This window comes from Cetorhinus maximus, chromosome 3, assembly GCF_964194155.1.
Source record: "Cetorhinus maximus chromosome 3, sCetMax3.hap1.1, whole genome shotgun sequence".
NCBI classification, from domain to species: Eukaryota; Metazoa; Chordata; class Chondrichthyes; order Lamniformes; family Cetorhinidae; genus Cetorhinus; species Cetorhinus maximus.
The window spans coordinates 204108669-204128632 of NC_135881.1; the positions used below are offsets into that span (position 1 = coordinate 204108669).

A 19964-nucleotide genomic window follows, 5' to 3' on the forward strand; every position below is an offset into this window, starting at 1 on the left:
CAGCCAGCGGAACAAAACTGCAAATCTCTGAAGTAAATGATTCTTAATTGCTAAGATTCTGCTGTGGCCTAAGAAACGGGTAGAAAATTAATTTACAGACAGAAAAAAAAAACAAATTTGAGGAAGTTAAAGGGTTGGAACATACATTAACGTACGGGGAGCGGCAAGCTTTCTTTGTAATCCACTTTCAAAAGAACCTGTATTCGATCCAGCCTTTCAGTTCACAACATCACCCAATGGTGGCAGTAGCGTTACAGGAAGCTCAAAGAAACGTTTTTATATTGGGGTGAACGGTGATGATTTCCAGACAGCAACCCAGCGTTAAAGGTGAATTTGACAGAACACTGTATAGGCTTCATCGGGGGAATTTATGATACTTTATGAACTCCCGCCCCACCCCCACCCCCTTCAAACTTCACCCCTCCCCGACTTCTTGTATTATTTTCTTGAACTCTATTTCCCTTCACCAGCATCCACCACGAATAATGTTGTTCGCATAATTCCTATTACGAACAAGTAGTTTGTTCCAATTTTTTTAGTAGTTGGCGCTCTCTAATGAATCAATTCCACTACTACCTGAATTTCAGTAAAACTAGCAAAGTTCTTCGACTGTGTGTAGTTTACACTGAGCTGCTTTATCATGTTTAATGAAAGTCACAGAGAATCGCAGAGTTGTTATGGCGTGGGAGGAGGCCATTTGGCCCATCGTGTCTACACTGGCTCTCCAATTGAGCATCATGACTTCGTGCCATTCTCCTGCCTTTTCCCTGTATCCTTGCACATTGTTTCTGTTCAAATAATCATCTAGCGCCCTCTTTTTTTTTGGAAGCAGTAAGCTCTTGGTTTGAAACCTTTATTCCATTTACCCTGAACGTTGCATGACTAATGTTACCACCACTTGTGTGTATATAAATAGCACCATGAACCTAGCAAAATATCCCAGGCACATTATACAGCAGAGTTAGGCACCGAGGTACAAGGCGTTATTTGGATATCTGACCAAAAGCAAGGTCAGAGAGGTAGGTTTAAGGAGCGTCTTAATAAAGGAGCGAGAGGTAGAGAGTTGGAGAGGTTTAGGAGTGGATTTCAGAGTTTAGTTGGGGCCCAAGCAACTGATGGAGCAATTAAAATTGGGGATGCTCAAGAAGCCGGAATTAGAGAAGAGCAGATATCTCGGACCATTATGGGACTTGCAGGAGGTTATATAGTTGGAGGGTGGGGGTGGGCGAGGCCCCATGGAGGGATTTGAAAAGAGGCGTGAGAATTGCAAAATCGCGGCATTGCAGGACTTTAAGACATATTGCGTTACCTGTGAGGTTTCCATTACAAATATCCTCATGACTCTGATGGACAACCGCTGATTTTTATATGACTTTCTCATCAAAGTGTTGGAGTTATCAGTAGTACCATATTCATATTCCTGAGTTTTTAAGCTTCCAGCTACACACTTAATCTCACGTCAAATTGCGAATCTGTGTTGGAGAAAAGAAGAAGCAGAATAAAGTGAGAGTCTACAGGAAGGTTCAAAAGGAAAAAAAGAATCCTCGGCTTTATAAATCGGGGCATAGAGTACAAAAACAAGGGAGTTGTGATAAATCTGGATAAAACACTGATTCAGCCTCATCTGGAGTATCGTGTCCAATTCTGGGTGCTGCACTTCAGGAAGGATGTGAAGGCATTAAACAGGCTGAGGAAAGATCCATGAGAATGGTTCCAGGGATGAGGAGTCTCAGTGATGAAGATAGTTTGAAGAAGCTGGGGCTGTTTCTCCTTGAATGAGAGAAGATTTGATAATGGTGTTCAAAATCGTGAGCGGCCTGGACAGAGTAGGTTGGGAGAAACTGTTCCCATTGGGGGAAGGATCGAGAACCCGAGAGCACAGATTCAAGGCGATTGACAAAAGAATCAAAGGTAACATGAGGAAAATCTTTTTTTTATGCAGTGAGTGGTAAGGATGTGGAATGCACTGAGAGTCTGGTGGAGGCAGACCCTATCAAGGCTTTGTAAAGAGAATGAGATAATTATCTGAAGAGATAAAACTTGCGGGGCTATGGGGAGTGGGACTAGCTGCTTGCAGAGAGCTGGCACGGATGTAATGGGCCAAATGGCCACCTCCTGTGCTGTAACCATTCTAGGATGCTATGAAAATGGGGTAAAGAGAATAAACTGAAAGGCACTTTTCTTCAGAATTAGCAAGATGTGTAAATTGGCAACCTGATGGGGGTGTGTGGACATCATTTTAAATTGTTTGGTATTGCATATCAGAGAATGCTGCGTTTACAATTTGAGGGTAGACTCAATTTGAGGGTAGACTCAATTTGAGGGTAGATTCTGATATGTGAAATACCTTGCGTAAGTAGTATTCCAAGCTGCACAAGTCTAGTGTTTGAAAGGACCTGGAATTCCCATTGTGTGCAACCTACACAACCCAGCTCACACACACACAAGAGGCAGCTTTTTATCTGTTTTTGATACAACCGTGCTCATCTCACTGGCTCCCTCACAGTGCACAGATTGCAGCCAGATCTTGCTGGCTTCTCCCTGCTCCCTCTGCCCCACAACAAGCTGCCACTAATCATTGCAAACCCAGCTGCTCGTTCCCTGCTACCCTTCCCTCTGCTGTTGCTAATCAAAGGCTCAACTTGCTGCTCTACCCAGCTGTCTGACTACCCTGACCAACATTGCTAAGTTGTGCTGTCGAGTTTTTTTTGCTTGCCAATGATGCATACCTTGCAATCTTTGATTTTGAGACCCCAGTGGTTCCATGTCTAGTTTGTCAGTGCATTCCTCGGTAATCTGGCACTCGAGCCGATTTGTGCACAAGTTATCTCCGTCTGCTAGTTGATGAGCTCCTATCAGTGCTGTTGCTGCAGATATACCTTGTTCTTCTATTGGAACTGCTATAAAAATGTGCGGTGTAAATAAATAAACTCCCGTGAGTAAACACGGTACCTGGTAAAGGAGCCAATGCCTCATTAGCTGATGGTACACAGACTAGGGGGGGACACAGACTTAAGGTTTCGGGCAAGAGATGGCTGGGGGGAGGAGGGTGGGGGAGAGTGAGGAAGAACTTTTTTTCCCCACAGCGAATGGTAACTTGGAACTCGCTGCCTGTGATGGAAGCGGAGCCAATGAATGGTTTCAAAAGGAAACTGGATGGGCACTTGAGGGAAATAAACTTGCAGGGCTATAGGGATAGAGCGGGGCAAATGAGACCGACTAGGTTGCTCTATAGAGATTCAGCATGGACTCAATGGGCCGAATGGCCTCCCCCTGTGTCGTAATGACTGTAATAATATTGTAGAATATCACTTCTGAATGTTGGGAAATAAAATTTGAGGATTTAAAGTGAGCAGCTTAGTTTTTGACCGAACACTGACCTACCATCAATGCTAATTAAATGAGTGAGTTAGTTTTGCTGCCTTACCAGTGGGCGCTCCACACAAACTTCTCACTATAACCACCCTGCCGAAGGATATTTTTTGCCAAACTTGTGAAGGTGGGACTTGAGGAGAGGGGGGCTGGATATTACTAATTGTACAACTTATCCATTTTATTACCCTATCCTATAGCCGATGTGTGCAGCTGCCCACTAACTGTTTAACCTGCAATGACCTGACTTGTTCAGATTATCAAAGGGCCACTTAAAATGTTAAATGTGCCTTTCTAACTCCCGGCACTGTCAGCAAACTGTAAACAGAGCATTGGTCCCCATGACCACGATCATCTTTCTTGCAAAATGCAAGCAACTAAAGGGTACTTTTTTTTTTCAGCCAGATTGATCGAGCGCTAGCCACAGATTCTGGAAGATGTAAGCAGACTCACTCCTTGGGACCATAAGAAACATTATTCCTAGACACAGTGAGGCTGGAGTTAATTTGCCCACATCCCCTACAACAACTCTTAATTTAAGGAAGTAAGGTTCTGGACGATGCCAGTATCCTTGTGCATCCGAACTACCGCAATGCATTTTACTTGTAATAGAATGAGTTGGAGAACACTGTTCAGTTTATTCAGTCATCTTGCAAAACCATAAGAACACAAGAAATAGGAACTGGAGTAGGCCATTCGGCCCCTCGAGCCTGCTCCCTCATTCAGTAAGATCATGGCTGCTCCACCTCAATTCCACTTTCCCGCACTATCCTCCTATCACTTTATTCCCTCAGTGCTCAAAGATCTATTAACCTCAGGCTTGAATATGCTCAATAACTGAGCATCCGCAGCTCTCTGAGGTAGAGAATTCCAGACTCTCAACCCACTGAGTGAAGAAATTGCTCTTCATCTCAGTCCTAAATGGTTGACCCCTTATCCTAAGACTGTGACTCCCTCGTTCTAGACTGGATGAACAAGGTGAAACAGCCTCTCGGCATTGAGTTTGTCAAGCTTGCTTAAGAATTTTAAACATTTTAATGGGATCCCCTCTGATTCTTCTAAACTCCAGAGAGAATAGGCCCTTTCTATACTCGATCTTTCTTAATTGGATAGTCCTCTCATCCCAGGAATCAATCCAATGAACCTTCATTGCGCCTTCTCTAAGGCAGGTATAACCTTCCCCAGTACGGAAATCAAAACTGTACGCAGTACTCTAGATGCGGGGTGGAATTTAATGCCCTCCCCGTGGTGAATTTGGTGGTGGCGGGGGTGGGGGGGGCATTTAATCAGTTGGGCTGGTGGCAGGTAAGGACCCTGCCACCTTCATATCTCTGCCCCGATTAAGTCCCTGGCAGTAAGGCCTGTGGATGGCCTTCACATCCCACTGCCAATTGAGGCCCTTAAGCAGACAATTAATGCCCACTCAAGGCCCTCATCCTGTCGCCACTGACATTGACCCAGCAATAGGTAAGGGCCTTGCCATGAAGGAAGTCGGAAAAGCAAACCAGTGTGGGCCTGCTGGTCAGCTCCCAGTGGAGACCCCTTATTCAAAGGCAATCAGTGCCTGATTGAGGGATCCAGCTTTGGGAGGCGGGGTGAGGGGTGCGCTGAGAGCTACTCCCCTTGCCCGTGCTATCGATTCCTCCATCCCCCACGACCCCTATCCCATGACCCCTTTCTCCCCACCTGGTTCACCTGTGCCTGGGCCCTCCCTCGATTTGAGGTCTCAGGTAGGTGTAGTACCGGCCGCAGCCACCGCCTCCCCGATGGCACTGCTGAGTGCCGAAACGCTGCCTGCCTCTGATTGGCTGGCAACTCTCGCAGACGAATATCCACCATCCCTCCCCCCCACCCCACCCCCAACCAGGTCCTTGACCCTTGGGGGAAGGCCTGCCGCTAACCTGTTAAGTGCCTGGGTGGTGCAAGGTGTAGGGGGCCTCCCCAGAATAAAAGAGGCAATGCAGGGGCTCTTGCTGGCTCTCCAGCTGATGGCCAAGACCCCCATCACTTCCACAAGATTCCACCCATGGCCTCACCAAAACCCTATATAATTACAGCAAAACTTACTTATTCTTATATAGCAACACCGCCCCTCCCTCCCCCCGCCAACCCACCATGCAATAAAGACTAACTTTGTGATGCATAAGTGCCAGTATGAACTGGATGGGCAGAATAGCCTGCTTCTGTCGTATACCCTATGTGTTCACTCTTAAGTGCAGGGGTGTGCAATATATTTAAAAGTTGGGCTGATTCTTTAGGTTTCGATATGGAATTGTTTAGCACAATGAAACACGAGTGGATTTAGGTGTTGGCTTGTTTGCGTGTTGCTACTTGCCTAATATATACACGGGCCTGAGCACTGAAATAAGATCAAATTCATGTATCCACAGAGTGCTCTCTAATTACCGCTGGATATGTCCTACGAAGTAAACTCATGTTAAATTCCCTGTAGGTTTTTTCTTCCATGGTTGCCTTTAATGACTGGCAAATTCTTTCTCCTCCAGATCCGGTTTAATTCTAGCTGCATAATATTACTGTGAATGCATTCCTGCTAGGTCCACTCTGCTATCACGGAAGTGGCTACATGTGTCTCAGTGATGCTCTGTGGAACTTGCTAGCAGGTTGACTGAGAACACTGTTGTATGTGGAAAGGATAACTTGAAGTTGGAGGAGTTAAGTTAGAGCTTTAGAAATGACATGAAACTTTGCTGTGAAAGGCATAACACGTAATGTACAAACAAGGGAGGAAATTCCGAAAGGCTATTCCTTGTTGACATAACAGCTACTGACAAATTTTAAATAAAATTACTCAGCCGGCAACTGAGGTCGATGCCTGCCTTTTAGTTTAGAGTTGCTCATTTTTAACCTTGCTTGAAGCTGAGCACTCTCATTGTTTTACTGGAAGAAAAGCGTGCTTGTCCGAAGTGCGTAAGTGTTGAACTTTGTTTTTAAGTGCGAGTTTCAGTGTTTTTATTTAAATTTCCCTGAACGTTTCTGAGAGTTTATTTCGCTTTGTGAAGGTGAAGGATTTCACTGGTGGTATCAAAGCACTTGTCCATATCGAGTACTCAGTGTTTCCGTTAAGTAGTTTCTAGGTCAGAGAATCGTATGCAGAGAAATCTATTCTGTAGTTTCGCTTCATTAACACAGCAGCAGGAGATCTCCTATGGAGCCTTTGATTTATGTCAGTGGAGCTTTTCTGTTGAGTATTTTGTACAAGTCATTCTGTAAGTAATTTTAAAAAGTGCACTCCTGATATGTATCCATTTCCTCTGCCGAGTGCTTGCAATGAAATTATTGCTGGGCTGTTGCAAATTGTTTTCTTCCCCCACCCCACAGGGTTTGGATATGCTTCAATTTGATGTCTTTACTAGTTTACAGACATGCTATTGGCGAAGGGCGTAAGCAAATGGAGTTTCAACCCCCCTGATAGCAGTGCTTGTATTCTGTGTTATGCAATGAAATCTAAATTACTCATTTATAATAGCTCCATGTCTGCAAGATATTTAATAACTTACTGTATAAATATTGAAAATTAAATTCAGTAATATTAAAGGAGCAGTCTTGATGTTTAAAAATTCAACCCTAGAAGTGAAAATGGGCTGTGCAATTGTTGCAGGATAAGTATATGTTATTCCTGTGTCAATCCTATAATATTTCAAGGATATGTTTCCATTACCCACAGGCTGTGATTATCCACAAGAATATCTTTATGGCCAATTTATAATACCTTAACTTTATGGAGAGTGGCAGATGGGAGGCTGTCGAGCAGTATATCGGAATGGTCAGGTCTAGATGACACAAAGACATGGCTGAGCGTTTCAGCAGTCATTGAGCTGAGGCAGGGGCAGAGCCAGGCAAACGTTCCTTTTCCCCTCGTGCTTAGCTTCCCCTTATATCCTTCTATTCTGTTTGCCCCAACTACTCTCTGTGTGGCAGTGAGTTCCACATCCCCAGCATTGTCCAGATAAGATAAAAAGCAAAATACTGCGGATGCTGGAAATCTGAAACAAAAACAAAAATAGCTGGAAAAACTCAGCAGGTTTGACAGCATCTGCGGAGAGGAACACAGTTAACGTTTCGAGTCCGTATGACTTTTCATCAGAACTAAGGGAATAGAGAAATGGGGTGAAATATAAGCTGGTTGAGGGGGGGTGGGACAGGTAGAGCTGGATAGAGGGCCAGTGATAGGTGGAGGCAAAGAAGAGATTACCAAAGATGTCATAAACAAAAGGACAAAGGGGTGTTGATGGTGGTGATATTAGCTGAGGAATGTGCTAATTAAGGGTAGAAAGTAGGACGAGCATGTGACAGGTGGGGGGAAGGGATAGGCTAAAAGGTGGAGATCAAACAATGGATGGAAATAAATTTAAAAATAATGGAAACAGGTGTGGGAAAAGAAAAATACATTTAAAAAAATTATAAATTATTGGAAAAAGGGGGATCGGAAAGGGGTGGGGATGGAGGAGAGAGTTCATGATCTGAAATTGTTGCACTCAATATTCAGTCCGGAAGACTGTAAAGTGCCTAGTTGGAAGATGAGTTGCTGTTCCTCCAGTTTGTGTTGAGCTTCACTGGAACAATGCAGCAGGCCAAGGACGGACATGTGGGCATGAGAGCAGGGTGGAGTGTTGAAATGGCAAGCGACAGGGAGGTTCTGATGAAGAGTCATACGGGACTCGAAACGTTAACTGTGTTCCTCTCCGCAGATGCTGTCAGACCTGCTGAGTTTTTCCAGCTATTTTTACTATTCTCCAGATAAGGACTTTTCTTCTGAATTCCATATTTGATTTGGCCCCTGGTTTTGTTTTTCCCCCACAAGTGGAAGCATTCCCTCTGCATCCGTTCAATCAAAGCCTTTCATTATTTTAAAGACCTCTATTAGGTCACCACTCAACTTTCTGCTTTCGAGAGAACAGAGACCCCACCTGTTCACCCTCCCCTGATGGGTATAACTTTTATTTATCTTCTTGGTAGAAGTCCCTTTGTGGACTGTTGTTTGGGCCACAGGTCGACCATGTTTTCCGGAAATTTGTTAGTCAGTCGCGGGCTGTGTTCAGGGCAGCTCCGTTTTGCAGAAGGACCTCAAACAGATGTGGGGGTCCCCCTCTTCGCAAAGGACCTAACGCCTGGGTTCAAGCCTGGGCCCTAAACGCCGCTTTTTTCTGACTTTACCAGACTGGCGTGCGACACATGTCCTGCACATAGTCAGCGTGCACTGAGTACTCGATATGGACAAGTGCTTTGACGCCACCTATGAAATCCTTCACCTTCACAAAGAGAAATAAACTCAACAGAAACGTTCAGGGAAATTTAAATAAAAACACCAAAACTCGCATTTAAAAACAAAGTCACACTTACGCACTTCGGACAAGCACGCTTTTCTCCCAGTAAAACAACGAGAGTGCTCAGCTTCAAGCAAGGTTAAAAATGAGCAACTATAAACAAAAAGGCAGGCATTGACCTCAGTTGCCGGCTGAGTAATTTTATTTAGAATTTGTCAGTGGCTGTTATATCAACAAGGAATAGCCTTTCGGAATTTCCTCCCTTGTTTGTACATTACGTGTTAATGCCATCTTGAATTTTCAGACGCTTGCTTTGTGCCTGTAAAAAGAAATGTGGGCAGTGTCAGCAGATTTCCAGGCTGGTGTATCTGATGTGAACCAAATGCGAGAGCCGCAAGGTATCGTTTTATTGACTCAAATTGAAGTTGGTGGTGTTGTCGGAGGGAAGATGATTTGTATGATTGATAGCATGCTGATACTTCTCTTTCAAGGTATCAGAAACTGTGGAAGAGTTATGTCAAACTGCGTCATCTACTAGCAAACAGCCCAAAGGTCAAACAAGCGGACAAGCAGAAATTAGCTCAGCGCGAGGTAAGCTACCGTATACTCCCATTCTTCTGACGCTGGTTATGTTTTCATTTAACGCTAGATTTCTTGAAAAGCCTTTGGAATAATGTAGAGGATAAATGATGCGAGTTAGGAATGCAAATAGGAGAGGATACGTCCAAGAATCCAGCTTGTGCTGAAGATTCCATCGTGTAATCAAAGGGCAGAGTTTAGGAAGGATGTGAAGGCGTTAGAGAGGGTGCAGAAGAGATTCACAAGAATGGTCTCAGGGATGAGGATCAGTAAGGGGCATGCGAGGAGACAGGTGGCTGTGCTGGAGTGAGACGGAGTCTGAGTGAGTAGCGGATTAGGTTCACCTGGTAAGTTCTGGTAAGCCCTTTTCAGGTTTTAACTATAGATTCAGGATCAAGTTCTGACATAGTACTAACCTTCAAGTAAGTTAGGCCAGCTTGTTAAACTGAGTACTGCCTGCAGTGGTTCAGTTGGTTCAGGTGGTATTAATGACTGTAGCAGGAAGCTAAACTAGCCAGCGACTCATCAGAGGGTCTATAAAAGAGACAGGCGTAGAGGTGTTCCCCTTTTCCCTCAGAGACCCTCCCCACACTCAAGTTTGAGACACCAGATTCACAAGTGTATGGCTTGAACATAATGACCAGCACAACAAGTTTCCTCTGATAATTCACAATTGCTTTATTGAATCACCCACAATCCAGCAGTGCAAAACCCCAAAACTTAAAACAACCCGTTTCCCAGTACCCGACACAAAGTCCCCACGACTTGGGCTTAAACTTACAATAGCGCAGGCAAAACACCACGTCTTGTCCTGAAACCTTAAGAAAAAACCCTCAGGCCAATATCACCCAAGAATGGCTGAAACAAGTTACAAGGTACTGGCAAAACACACCAAGTTTTCACCCCAAACCTTCACAAAACCCTCAGACCAATATCACCACGATTTGGTTGAAACGTACAATCCCCAACATGGCTGGTCAGTCCGGTGTAGAATGTAGGCCTGGGTCAAGGTGACCAGCCCTGACCCTCCTTCCAGCTGCAGCCCAGATATTCATATCTGCTCTTGTTTTTTAATAATTTAACTCAGACATGTCAAAACATATTTCCTGTTGTTCCAGTGTCCATTTAGTTGATTCCACGCAAACTCCAGACAAATGTCATCAGCTCCTGCTGGTTGAAACAATACAGGGTTTTCCATGGAAGATGTATCCAGATGAATATTATCACTTCTCATTGTGTGAGCAATTCTCCTGCTGTTTGAGGAGACATAGTAACAGCACCTGGCTCCAAAGTTAATGCAGACCTTAGATGCATAATTCCTTGAGGGTATTGTGTTGATGATCTGTCCTTTGTGCCATTGTATTGGGTAACCAGACTTCTTGATAGCATTAGTTGATGGCAGGTAATGGCATTTCACTGGTACCATTGTTCCCTGGTAGCAGTCAGTCAATGGCCAAACCCTTTTGATGAGTCACTTTTTTTTGCTAAATACCCGAATTAACCCCTTGCTGCCTAGTGCTCCATTGCTGACTGCAGCTTATCATTTGTAATTTATAGTTCAATCATGAGGTCAAAACATGTCCATGGGTTTGAAATTATGTTCCATAAATTTCCCAACTGGAGGGTATACCGATCCTATACAGGCTTTTCAAATTGCACGGTCAGTAACAGACACACGAGGAGACAGGAGACTATGCCAGAGTGAGACAGAGACTGAGTGAGTAGCTAATTAGGTTCACGTGGGAATTCAGCACGTGGGGGAAAGAGGTGTGGCATAATAGGAATTATTCTGAGTTAATTAAGTGAGCAATTAAATTAAGTTAACTAAATAATCTAAGTAACAATGGCAGGACAGGTGTTATGTTGCAGCTGTGGAATGTGGGATCTTTTGGACACCAAGGTGATCCAGGACAAACATGTCTGCAGAAAGTGTAACAGCTAGAGGAATCCTGGATCAGGGTTATTGATCTGGAAGCCAAACTGCAGACTCTGCGCAACATAAGGGAGGGGGAGAAATACCGGGACACGTCCTTCCAGAAGACGGTCACGCCTCTTAGAATAGGGTCGTCTGTTTTGGTCAGCAGTGAGGGGCAGAAGGATGTGATCATGAGTGATGCAGGTAATGGGACTAAGCAGACTGTAGTGGAGGAGCTTTGGACTTTGCAATTGTCAAACAGGTTTGACATGCTCACAACTTGTATGGATGGAAGTGAGGTCTGCAAAGTTGGCGAGCAGGCTGGCCATGGCACCATGGTACAGGAAGCCGTTCAAGCAGAAGGAGCAAACAGTAGTGGTAGTAGGGGACAGTATAGTGAGGGGGATTGACACTATTTTCTGCAGCAAAGAGTGAGAGTCCAGAAGGCTGTGTCGTTTGCCCGGTGCCAGGGTTCGGGACATCTGCTCAGGGCTGTAGAGGAACTTGCTGCGGGAGGGGGAGGATCCAGTTGTCGTGGTCCATGTAGGTACCAGTGACATAGGCAGGACAAGGAAGGAGGTTCTGTAAAGTCAGTATGAGAAACTAGGTACCAAATTAAGAAGCAGAACCTCTAAGGTAATAATTTCTGGATTATTAGCTCAGTCAGGTGCAGATTGGCTTAGGGTGAATAAGATTAGAGAGATGAATGTGTGACTCAAAGACTGGTGTGGGAGAAGTGGGTTCCGGTTTGTTGGGCACTGGCATCAGCACTGGGCAAAGTGTGGGCTGTACCGTTGGGGCAGTCTACACCTGAACTGTGCTGGGATGAGTGTTCTTGCGAATCGCCTAGCTAGGCAAGTAGAGAGGGTTTTAAACTAAATGAGGGGTGTGGTGGTGGGGATCAGGGGTCAAGCTTTGGCGGATGTGGCAAATCAAGGGGTAGATTCAAGACAGGAGACCATAATAATAATGTGGGAAATGAGGGTCATAAAATAGCAGAAAGGAGCAGAGAAGTATAACCCACGAATACATCAATAGTCAAGGCTAGATGTCACAAAGGAGTCATTGGATACAGGGTCATTGAATATTTTGAAGGCAGAGATAGATATATTTTCGTTAGGCAAGGGAATCAAAGGTTATCGGGGTTGGATGGGAATGTGGAATTTGAAACACAAACAGATCAGCCATGATATTATTGAATGGCGGAGCAGGCTTGAGGGGCCAAATGGCCTACTTCTCCTATGTTGTACGTTCATATGAACTTCAGTTATGAAGATAGATTGGAGAAGTTAGGACTGTTTTCCTTGGAGAAGAGAATGCTGAGAGGAGATGTGATAGAGGTGTTCAAAATCATGTGGGGTCTGGAGAGAGTAGATAGAGGGAAACTGTCCCCGCTTGCGAAAGAATCGAGAATGAGAGGGCACAGATTTAAAGTAATCGGTAAAAGAAGCAAAAGCGACATACAGAAAACTTTTTCACAGAGCAAGTGATTAAGGTCTGGAATGCACTACCTGACAGTGTGGTGGAGGCAGGTTCAATTGAGGCTTTCAAGAGGGAATTGGATTATGATCTGAAAAGGATGAATTTGCAGGGTTGTAGGGAGGAGGTGGGGGGATGGCACTAGGCGAATTGCTCATTTGGAAAGAGGTGCAGACATGATGGGCCGAATGGCCTCCTTCTGCGCTGTAACAAATCTGTGATCCTGATATCTGCTGAAACAGATCCAATCAAGTTTTCCCTCCAAGGTTTGCAGGTTCTGTCCTGCGCCTGGTACCACAGGGGTCATTAGATATTCTTCTGTCTATTCTTTGTGTAGCTTCCATAACTTGTATAGAGTAACTTGTCTGCATTACTGTCTAAAGTGTGGATAAGTGAAGTCTACAGCTCTTTCACCCACTGATACCATCAGGACAGTAAGCCTGTGGAGTGCAGAGCTAATGTGTTAGTGTAAACGACGAGGAAAGGTCATGGAAGATGCCTTTGGCTGAGGGTTTAATAATCCACCACTGTAACGTGCAATCGGGGAGACCAGAGCTTGGGAGATCGGTAACTGTAACAGGAGGTTTCCCACACCCTTCGTTTCGTTGTGGATAGTGTCTCTTGTCAGCATCATTTTCTCTAGTAAATCTATCAGTGTAACCTCAGCGATCACTTGTTTGCGCCACATTCACTTTGTCAGATCCGTGTGCCCTTGTAATTTCAATTCATTCTGTATTTTGAGTTCCTTTTTGTAGTACTTCCTAACTTATAAAACACCAAGTAATATTCATAAAGCACTGTGGAAAAACCTTCCTGTTGGGGCAGTGTAATCAAAAACTTTTTTAAAAGAAGACCACAATGAGGGCATTGCACCAGTTCTGGCCACCACACTTTAGGAAGGATGTGAGGGTGAGAAGAGATTTACCAGAATGGTTCTGGCGATGAGGGATTTTTAGCGCTAAGGGTGGGTTGGAGAGGCTGGAGTTGTTCTCTCTGGATCAGAGGAGATTGAGGGGAGATTTGATAGAGATGTACAAGATTGTGACAGGTTTAGATGGGGTAGACAAAAACCATTAGCTGATCGTACGAGGATGAGGGGACGCATTTAAAACTTTGGGCAGGGAAACGTGAGAAGGATCTTTTTATACCTAGTGGATGGTACTGGCCTGCAACTTTCCTATGAGGTTGGTAGAAACAGAGGATTTCGGAAAGAAGTAAGATGGACAATTGAGGGAAATAAACTCCCACGGGGATAAGGTGAGAGTGGGGAAATGGGACTGACTGGATTACTCTACAGAGAGCCAGCACAGACTTGATGGACCGAATAGCTTCCCTCTGTGCTGTGATGACTCTGAAGGAGGTACTGGGAAAAGTGATCAAAAATGTTACCAACAAACGGTTTTAGGGTGATTCTGAAAGGAGGAGGAAGTGTTTCAGTGAGGGATTCTGGACAGCTGAACACGGCCACTAGTAATGGGGCAGAAAGAGAGAGGGGTGTGTTATAGGCCAGAGCCTGACGAGAGGTGTCTGGGTTTGGGGTTGTTTGCAAGGGGGGTGTTTTGGTGGGCAGGGGGTGGGTAGCGGTGGTGTGGTGTTTGTACGGCTGTTGGCACTTCCAGAGATGGGGGCTGAGTCTATGGTGGGATTTAAACACGTGAGTGGGATTTGGTGTGTGTTAGAGTTTGAGCAACGGAGTTTTGATTGAGCTGAAATGTATGAAGGTTGGAAGATCTACATTAACTCAGTGGGTGAATTTTAACCTCCCCCCAAAAATGGTGGTTTGTGGTTGGATGCAGTGTTAAAACTTTAAAAATCTCGAACCCACCTCCAACCAACCCACTATACAATTATAAATTCAAACATTACAAAGCCAGGAGGCGGGACAAGGGAGGAGGACAGCTAATCTCTTCCCTGTGGGAGGTTGGCTATTTAAATATTATAATGAGGCCGGTGACATCGCATTCAAGCCCGGCTGGACAGGATTCCCAGGAATTGGGAAACCCGGCAGCTGAAGGGAGGTGAAGACAGCTTTGGGGAGATGGTGAGTGCCTTCTTAGCACTGCTTGTGGGCCAAGAGGAGTAGGACTGCTCCCCCACCCCCCAGCCCCCACAAACTTATTCTCTTGCTTTGGATCAAACTCCTCCCACCTCTGGGGGTGGGGGGGTGTGAGGGGTAGGGCGAGGATCACGGCCAACAAAAATACACTCGCTCTGATATTAAAACCTTGAAACATATGGGGAAACCGGGGCATCTAGGTTTCTTGCCCAAAAATCCCTACACCCACGCAACTCGCCCCTCTCTCAGGATCAGGACCATTGTCTTTGGATGATGTTGTCAAAGGTCAGCATGTAGGTGAAGAGTAAAGATGGGCCTAGGATAAATAATCATGGCGTCGTGGGGTGGAAAGAGAAACCATTACTGGAGATATTCTGGCTACAGTTGGATAGGTAAGAATGGAATCAAGCAGGGGCAGCCCTACTGATGAGACGGACAGCAGAGGAGAGGCATTGATGGTGCAGTTGACCAGGTCAAAGGCTATACAGAGGTTGAGGAAAGATATTGTGTCTCACTCATGGAGGATGTAATTTATGAGGTTGGTTAGGGGTCATTCCGTTATTTTGGAGGGATGAAATCTGATTGGGCTTTGCAGGGAAGATGGGTAAAGATATGGGAGACAACAACGTGTCATAGGAACCGAGTGTCATTTTTTGAGGGGGTAAGAGTGATGGCAGTTTTGAAAGGGAGGGGAATGGCACCTACAATGCGGGAGCCATTATAATATCAGCTAGAATGGAGCTGAAAAATGGGGGGGGTTGGATGATCAGCCTCTTGGTGGAAGTAGTGTCAATCGATGGGGGAGAAACTAGAGAGCGATTCAGGATCAGGGCAGAGGTTTGGCCTGATGGGCAAGTGGAGAAGCAACAGAGGCAGCTGAACAGATGGTCTCAATCCTAATGCCAAAGAAGTCCGTGAGTTCTAGTGCTAGTTGCTGATGAGAGCGGGAAGGGGTGAGCTAGATTGGGGAGATGCTCGTGAACGAAAAAAGATGGGGATGTCTTGGTTCTGCAGTGATTTTGGTAGAGCTGAGTGAGCTTTTTCACACTATCGATTAAGTAGTCCAAAGGGTATGATGACATGTAGTGTAGGGAATAAGGCATTACTTTAATGTGGTCTAGTCAGAGCTAGCGATGGATGGCGAAACTAACTGTGCACCGGATACATTCAGATTGTGCAGCCTGGGCTGGGGGGAGGAATGAAGATTGAGGTTAGATGTAGGGGAATGAAAAAGAGAAAAAACATTTTTTTTTTGCTGAGTAACGGACAGTAAGGCAGACATGGTAAAGTAATTAAATAGAAGGAAAGTTCTATAATTATCATGAAGGGAAGATGAATGACTCGTCAGTTGGGAATTTGAAAGTTTGATTATAACTGGTGTTGGGGAGAGTGCTTTTCACCAACAACGGACTCCGAATGAAATGGAGTTTGGAGGGAGGAGGTGGGTCTAAGTGTTGAGGGATGTGAGCAATCGCTGAGATTTGGCCTCGTCAATGATTGAGACACCGTAATAGTTAATATATTAACCCTTTGTGTGCATTATGGAAATATGCCTGGTCCTATTCAATGACCCCCTGTTCATTTAATTCTACTTTGTCATACACACCCTCAGAAAGCAATGGGAAATCTGTCATGGAAATGATAAACTTCATTAGAAAGGAAATGATAAGCAGGCTGCTAACAAGAGAATAAAAGGGATCCCTCTGCGTTTTTATGTTTGAACTTATAATTGCATTTGTTGGAGATGACAGCAAAGCAATTGCATCTAATCGCATGCGCAAAATAACGCGCGCAGCCCAAACACCACTGCTGGACACTGGGGAGTTCGCAAAGTATGAATCAAATGATTTTTCATACAGGTTTATTTCGGGAGCATGTCATTTTAGATCTGTTAGCCTTGTAATTCAACCATACTGAGAGAGCTGCAGCTACTGCTGGGATTATTTATAAAGAGAATCATTAACCTTACGGGGAAAAAAAAAAAGCCGGTTTAGGAGTCTATGCTTTATGATGCTGCTGAAATGCAATTTTGCTTTGTCTGGCATTTTCCATCCGTCATTAGTTTAGTGCTGTGGCTGCCTCAGCACTTGAGTGTATTTAACTAGCTGAACGAATTTCTGCTTAGGCCCTTTTGAAGTCTCATACAGTTTATTGCTTCAGCTGTTTATGAGGACCAAGATTGGGTCATTTTGAACTGAGGAGAATGGAGAGCAGTGTGACCAGAGATTTCCCTTCAACCTCTAACACCGAGCATTTTTTTGAAGATTCCAACATCTGCTTTCTTATTACAGCCTCAGCTGTGCAGCACTGACGGAGTGGGGGGAGGGGGCAGAGGGCACTGTTTAAAAAGTGTCCTGTGACCGCCAATTACCATCGACATTTGCAAAGTGTATCCTCCTTTTGCACCGAGGGTCCTCTTGCCATAACAACAACAGCTTGCATTTATATAGCACCTTTAACATAGTGAAGTGTCCCAAGGCGCTTCACAGGAGTGTTATCAAACAAGATTTGCCACCGAACCATCTAAGGAGATACTAGGGCAGATGACCAAAAGCTTGGCCAAAGAGGTAGGTTTTAACCTGGGCCTAATAAGGAGGAGAGGAGGGGTCGGAGGGTCAGTGAGGTTTAAGAGAGATAATTCTCAAGCTCAGGGTGTTGGTAGCTGAAGGCATGACTGCGAATGGTGGAGCGATTGAAGTTGGCAATGTGCAAGAGGCCCGAATTGGAGAAGTGCAGATATTTTCGAATGCTGGAGGGGATCACAGAGATGGGGAGGGGGCGAGACCAAGGATTTGAAAACAAGGATGACAATTTTACAATCAATGAGCTCCTCAACTGGGACCCAATGTAGGTGAACACGGGGTTAATGAGTGAACCGCACTTGATACAAGTTAGTGTGAGTGCAGGTCCTGAAAACGTTCAAGGTATATTACTTTGAGGAGTGTTAGCATTGATACATCCCATTATGGCGCACCAAAGAATCCCATATTTGCATTCGTTTCAGGAGGCTCTGCAGAAGATCCGACAGAAGAATACAATGCGACGTGAGGTAACAGTGGAACTGAGCAGCCAAGGTTTCTGGAAGACTGGTGTGCGCTCAGATGTCTGTCAGGTATGTGTTGACCCAGTTGTATCAAATGGATTGGGCCCTCTTGGTAGCATGAAGGGTAGTGTACTCCCTTCACACAGGTATCTGAAAATCCACCTCCGTTTAAATAACGAAGAGCCCGATGAGAAAGCTTCAAAACTTTCAACAAATTATAGTATGTGAATAGGCCATTCAGCCCCTCAAGCCTGTTCTTTTGGATCTTGGGTGATTTAGCCTTCAATTCCATTGACTCACCTTTGCTCCGTATCCCTTGACACCATTACTGAACAGAAATCTATTGATCTTAGTCTTAAAATTTTCAGTTGATTCTCAGCCTTTTGAGACTGTGGGCTCCAACTTTCCCCCACCTTTCCTGTGAGACCTGCTTCCTGATTTCCCTTCCGGCTCTGACTTTAACATGGTGCCGTGTTGATCTGGATCCCCCCCGCACCAGTTTCTCTCTATTGACCCGGTTGAATCCCTTTATTGGTTTATAGATCTTTATTAGATAAACCCTCAGTCTTCTAAATGTAAGAGACTATAAACCAGCTCTGTGCAGCCACTCTTCACGGTGATGAAATGATTTAATCCCTTATATTTTTGCTGGTGAATCTGCACCGTATCCTCTCCAAGGTCAGTGTGTTTTTCCTGAGGTTTTGGTGCTCCAGGCGGGGTCTGATCGAGGTTCCGCACAGCTGCGCCTCCTCACTCTTGTATTTAAATCCTTTTTAGATAAAGGCCAATATTCCGTTTACCTTTTTTGACAATCTGTTGTGCCTGTGCACCAGCTTCTAGTGATCTGCGTACAAAAAAACCAAAATCCCTTTGTTCCTCCACAACAACTCCGTTTCACCGTTAACAAAATATTCCAGTTTGTCTTTCTGACTGCACCTCACACTTCTCTCCACCTGCCAGAATTTTGCATTAATCACTTTGTCCATCTATGTTGCTTTGTAGCTTCCCTGTTCCCATCTATACAACTCCTTAACTGGGCGTCAGTTGTAAGTCTGTCAAGTGATAAAGTGTTAATCCTCAGGCACCCGGCTCAGGTCCTGGACACTGTCTTGTGTGTGATCCTTAAACTCAATGGACTCTTGTGTACCCTCCTCAGAATCACAGAAGGAGGCCACTTGGCCCTTCGTGTCCATGCTGGCTCTCCAAATGTCACCTAGTGGCGTTCCTCCACCTTCTCCCCATAACCCAGCACATTATTCCTCATCAATAGAAGAACAGTCAACGCTTGCCATACACAAAGAGGCCTTATACTTATCATTATAATGCTGGCGCTCTCGTAGAGCGATCTTAATTTGACAGCTCTGCTCTCTCACCATGACCGTGTATCCTTTCTCTGCTTCGAATACTTGTCCATTTTTCCCTTTAAAACAGGCAATGGTTTATGCCTCAGCTACTCACTGTGACGAAGCTGTTCCTGTTCCACAAACTCTTTGCATAAAGAAATGTCTCCTAACCTCCTCCTCATATCCCTAGTGCCAATTTTCAATTGATTGCTGCTTGTCAATGACTCTTTAACTTGGGGAAATAGTCATTCCAATTCATCCAATCTTTTCACAAAACCTCCACTAAATATGCTCACTCTTCTCTGCTCTAGTACCTCAGCGTTCTGCTGAATTGGAAATCATATTCTATCCATAGAACTGGGAGCATGAACAATGGGAGACCTTACTCTGGTACAGTGAAGAGCGCTCAGAATTCAGGTGTTATTACAGCCCAACAGCATAGCAGTCGTGGTAATTGTTAATGTTATGTTAATTGTATTGTTAAGGTTAAGGATAAATGTGGAGGGTATTGATTGATTAAATATCTTGAGTACATATAAAGGGGGACTGCTGGGACACTGAGTTGGTAGGTAGGAAGCAGACATTCCTCTTGCTGCATTCTGTAAGTAAACAAACTATCAAGACAAGGAATTGCATCTTGTTTCATACTTCACCACCTGACTTGGGACCCATTTATTAGCGATCTTCCTCAGGCCAGGTCCTCTGCTCATTTCTCCATGCCTCATGATCATGTGCTTTCCTCTTCAGTTGCTCACTGGAGTCTCCCATTTTCAATTGTGGGCAAAGCAGCCCACTTGATTGGCACCTCATTCACAAACATTCATTCCCTCCATCACCGACTCACAATGGCAGCAGTGTCTGCCTTCTACAAGATGCACTGCAGGAATTCACC

The 19964-nt window shown here is 44.8% G+C and overlaps 1 protein-coding gene across 1 annotated transcript in view; it reads left to right on the plus strand.

Annotated features, from left to right (window-relative positions):
• The window catches only part of drosha (drosha ribonuclease III), a 155364-nt gene that overhangs the window by 42963 nt on the left and 92437 nt on the right, over positions 1 to 19964 (plus strand). Inside the window, exons 15-16 of the mRNA XM_078539651.1 lie at positions 9149 to 9248; positions 17691 to 17798. Coding sequence (XP_078395777.1) covers positions 9149 to 9248; positions 17691 to 17798 — 208 coding nt within the window. The remainder of the gene's footprint in view (positions 1 to 9148; positions 9249 to 17690; positions 17799 to 19964) is intronic.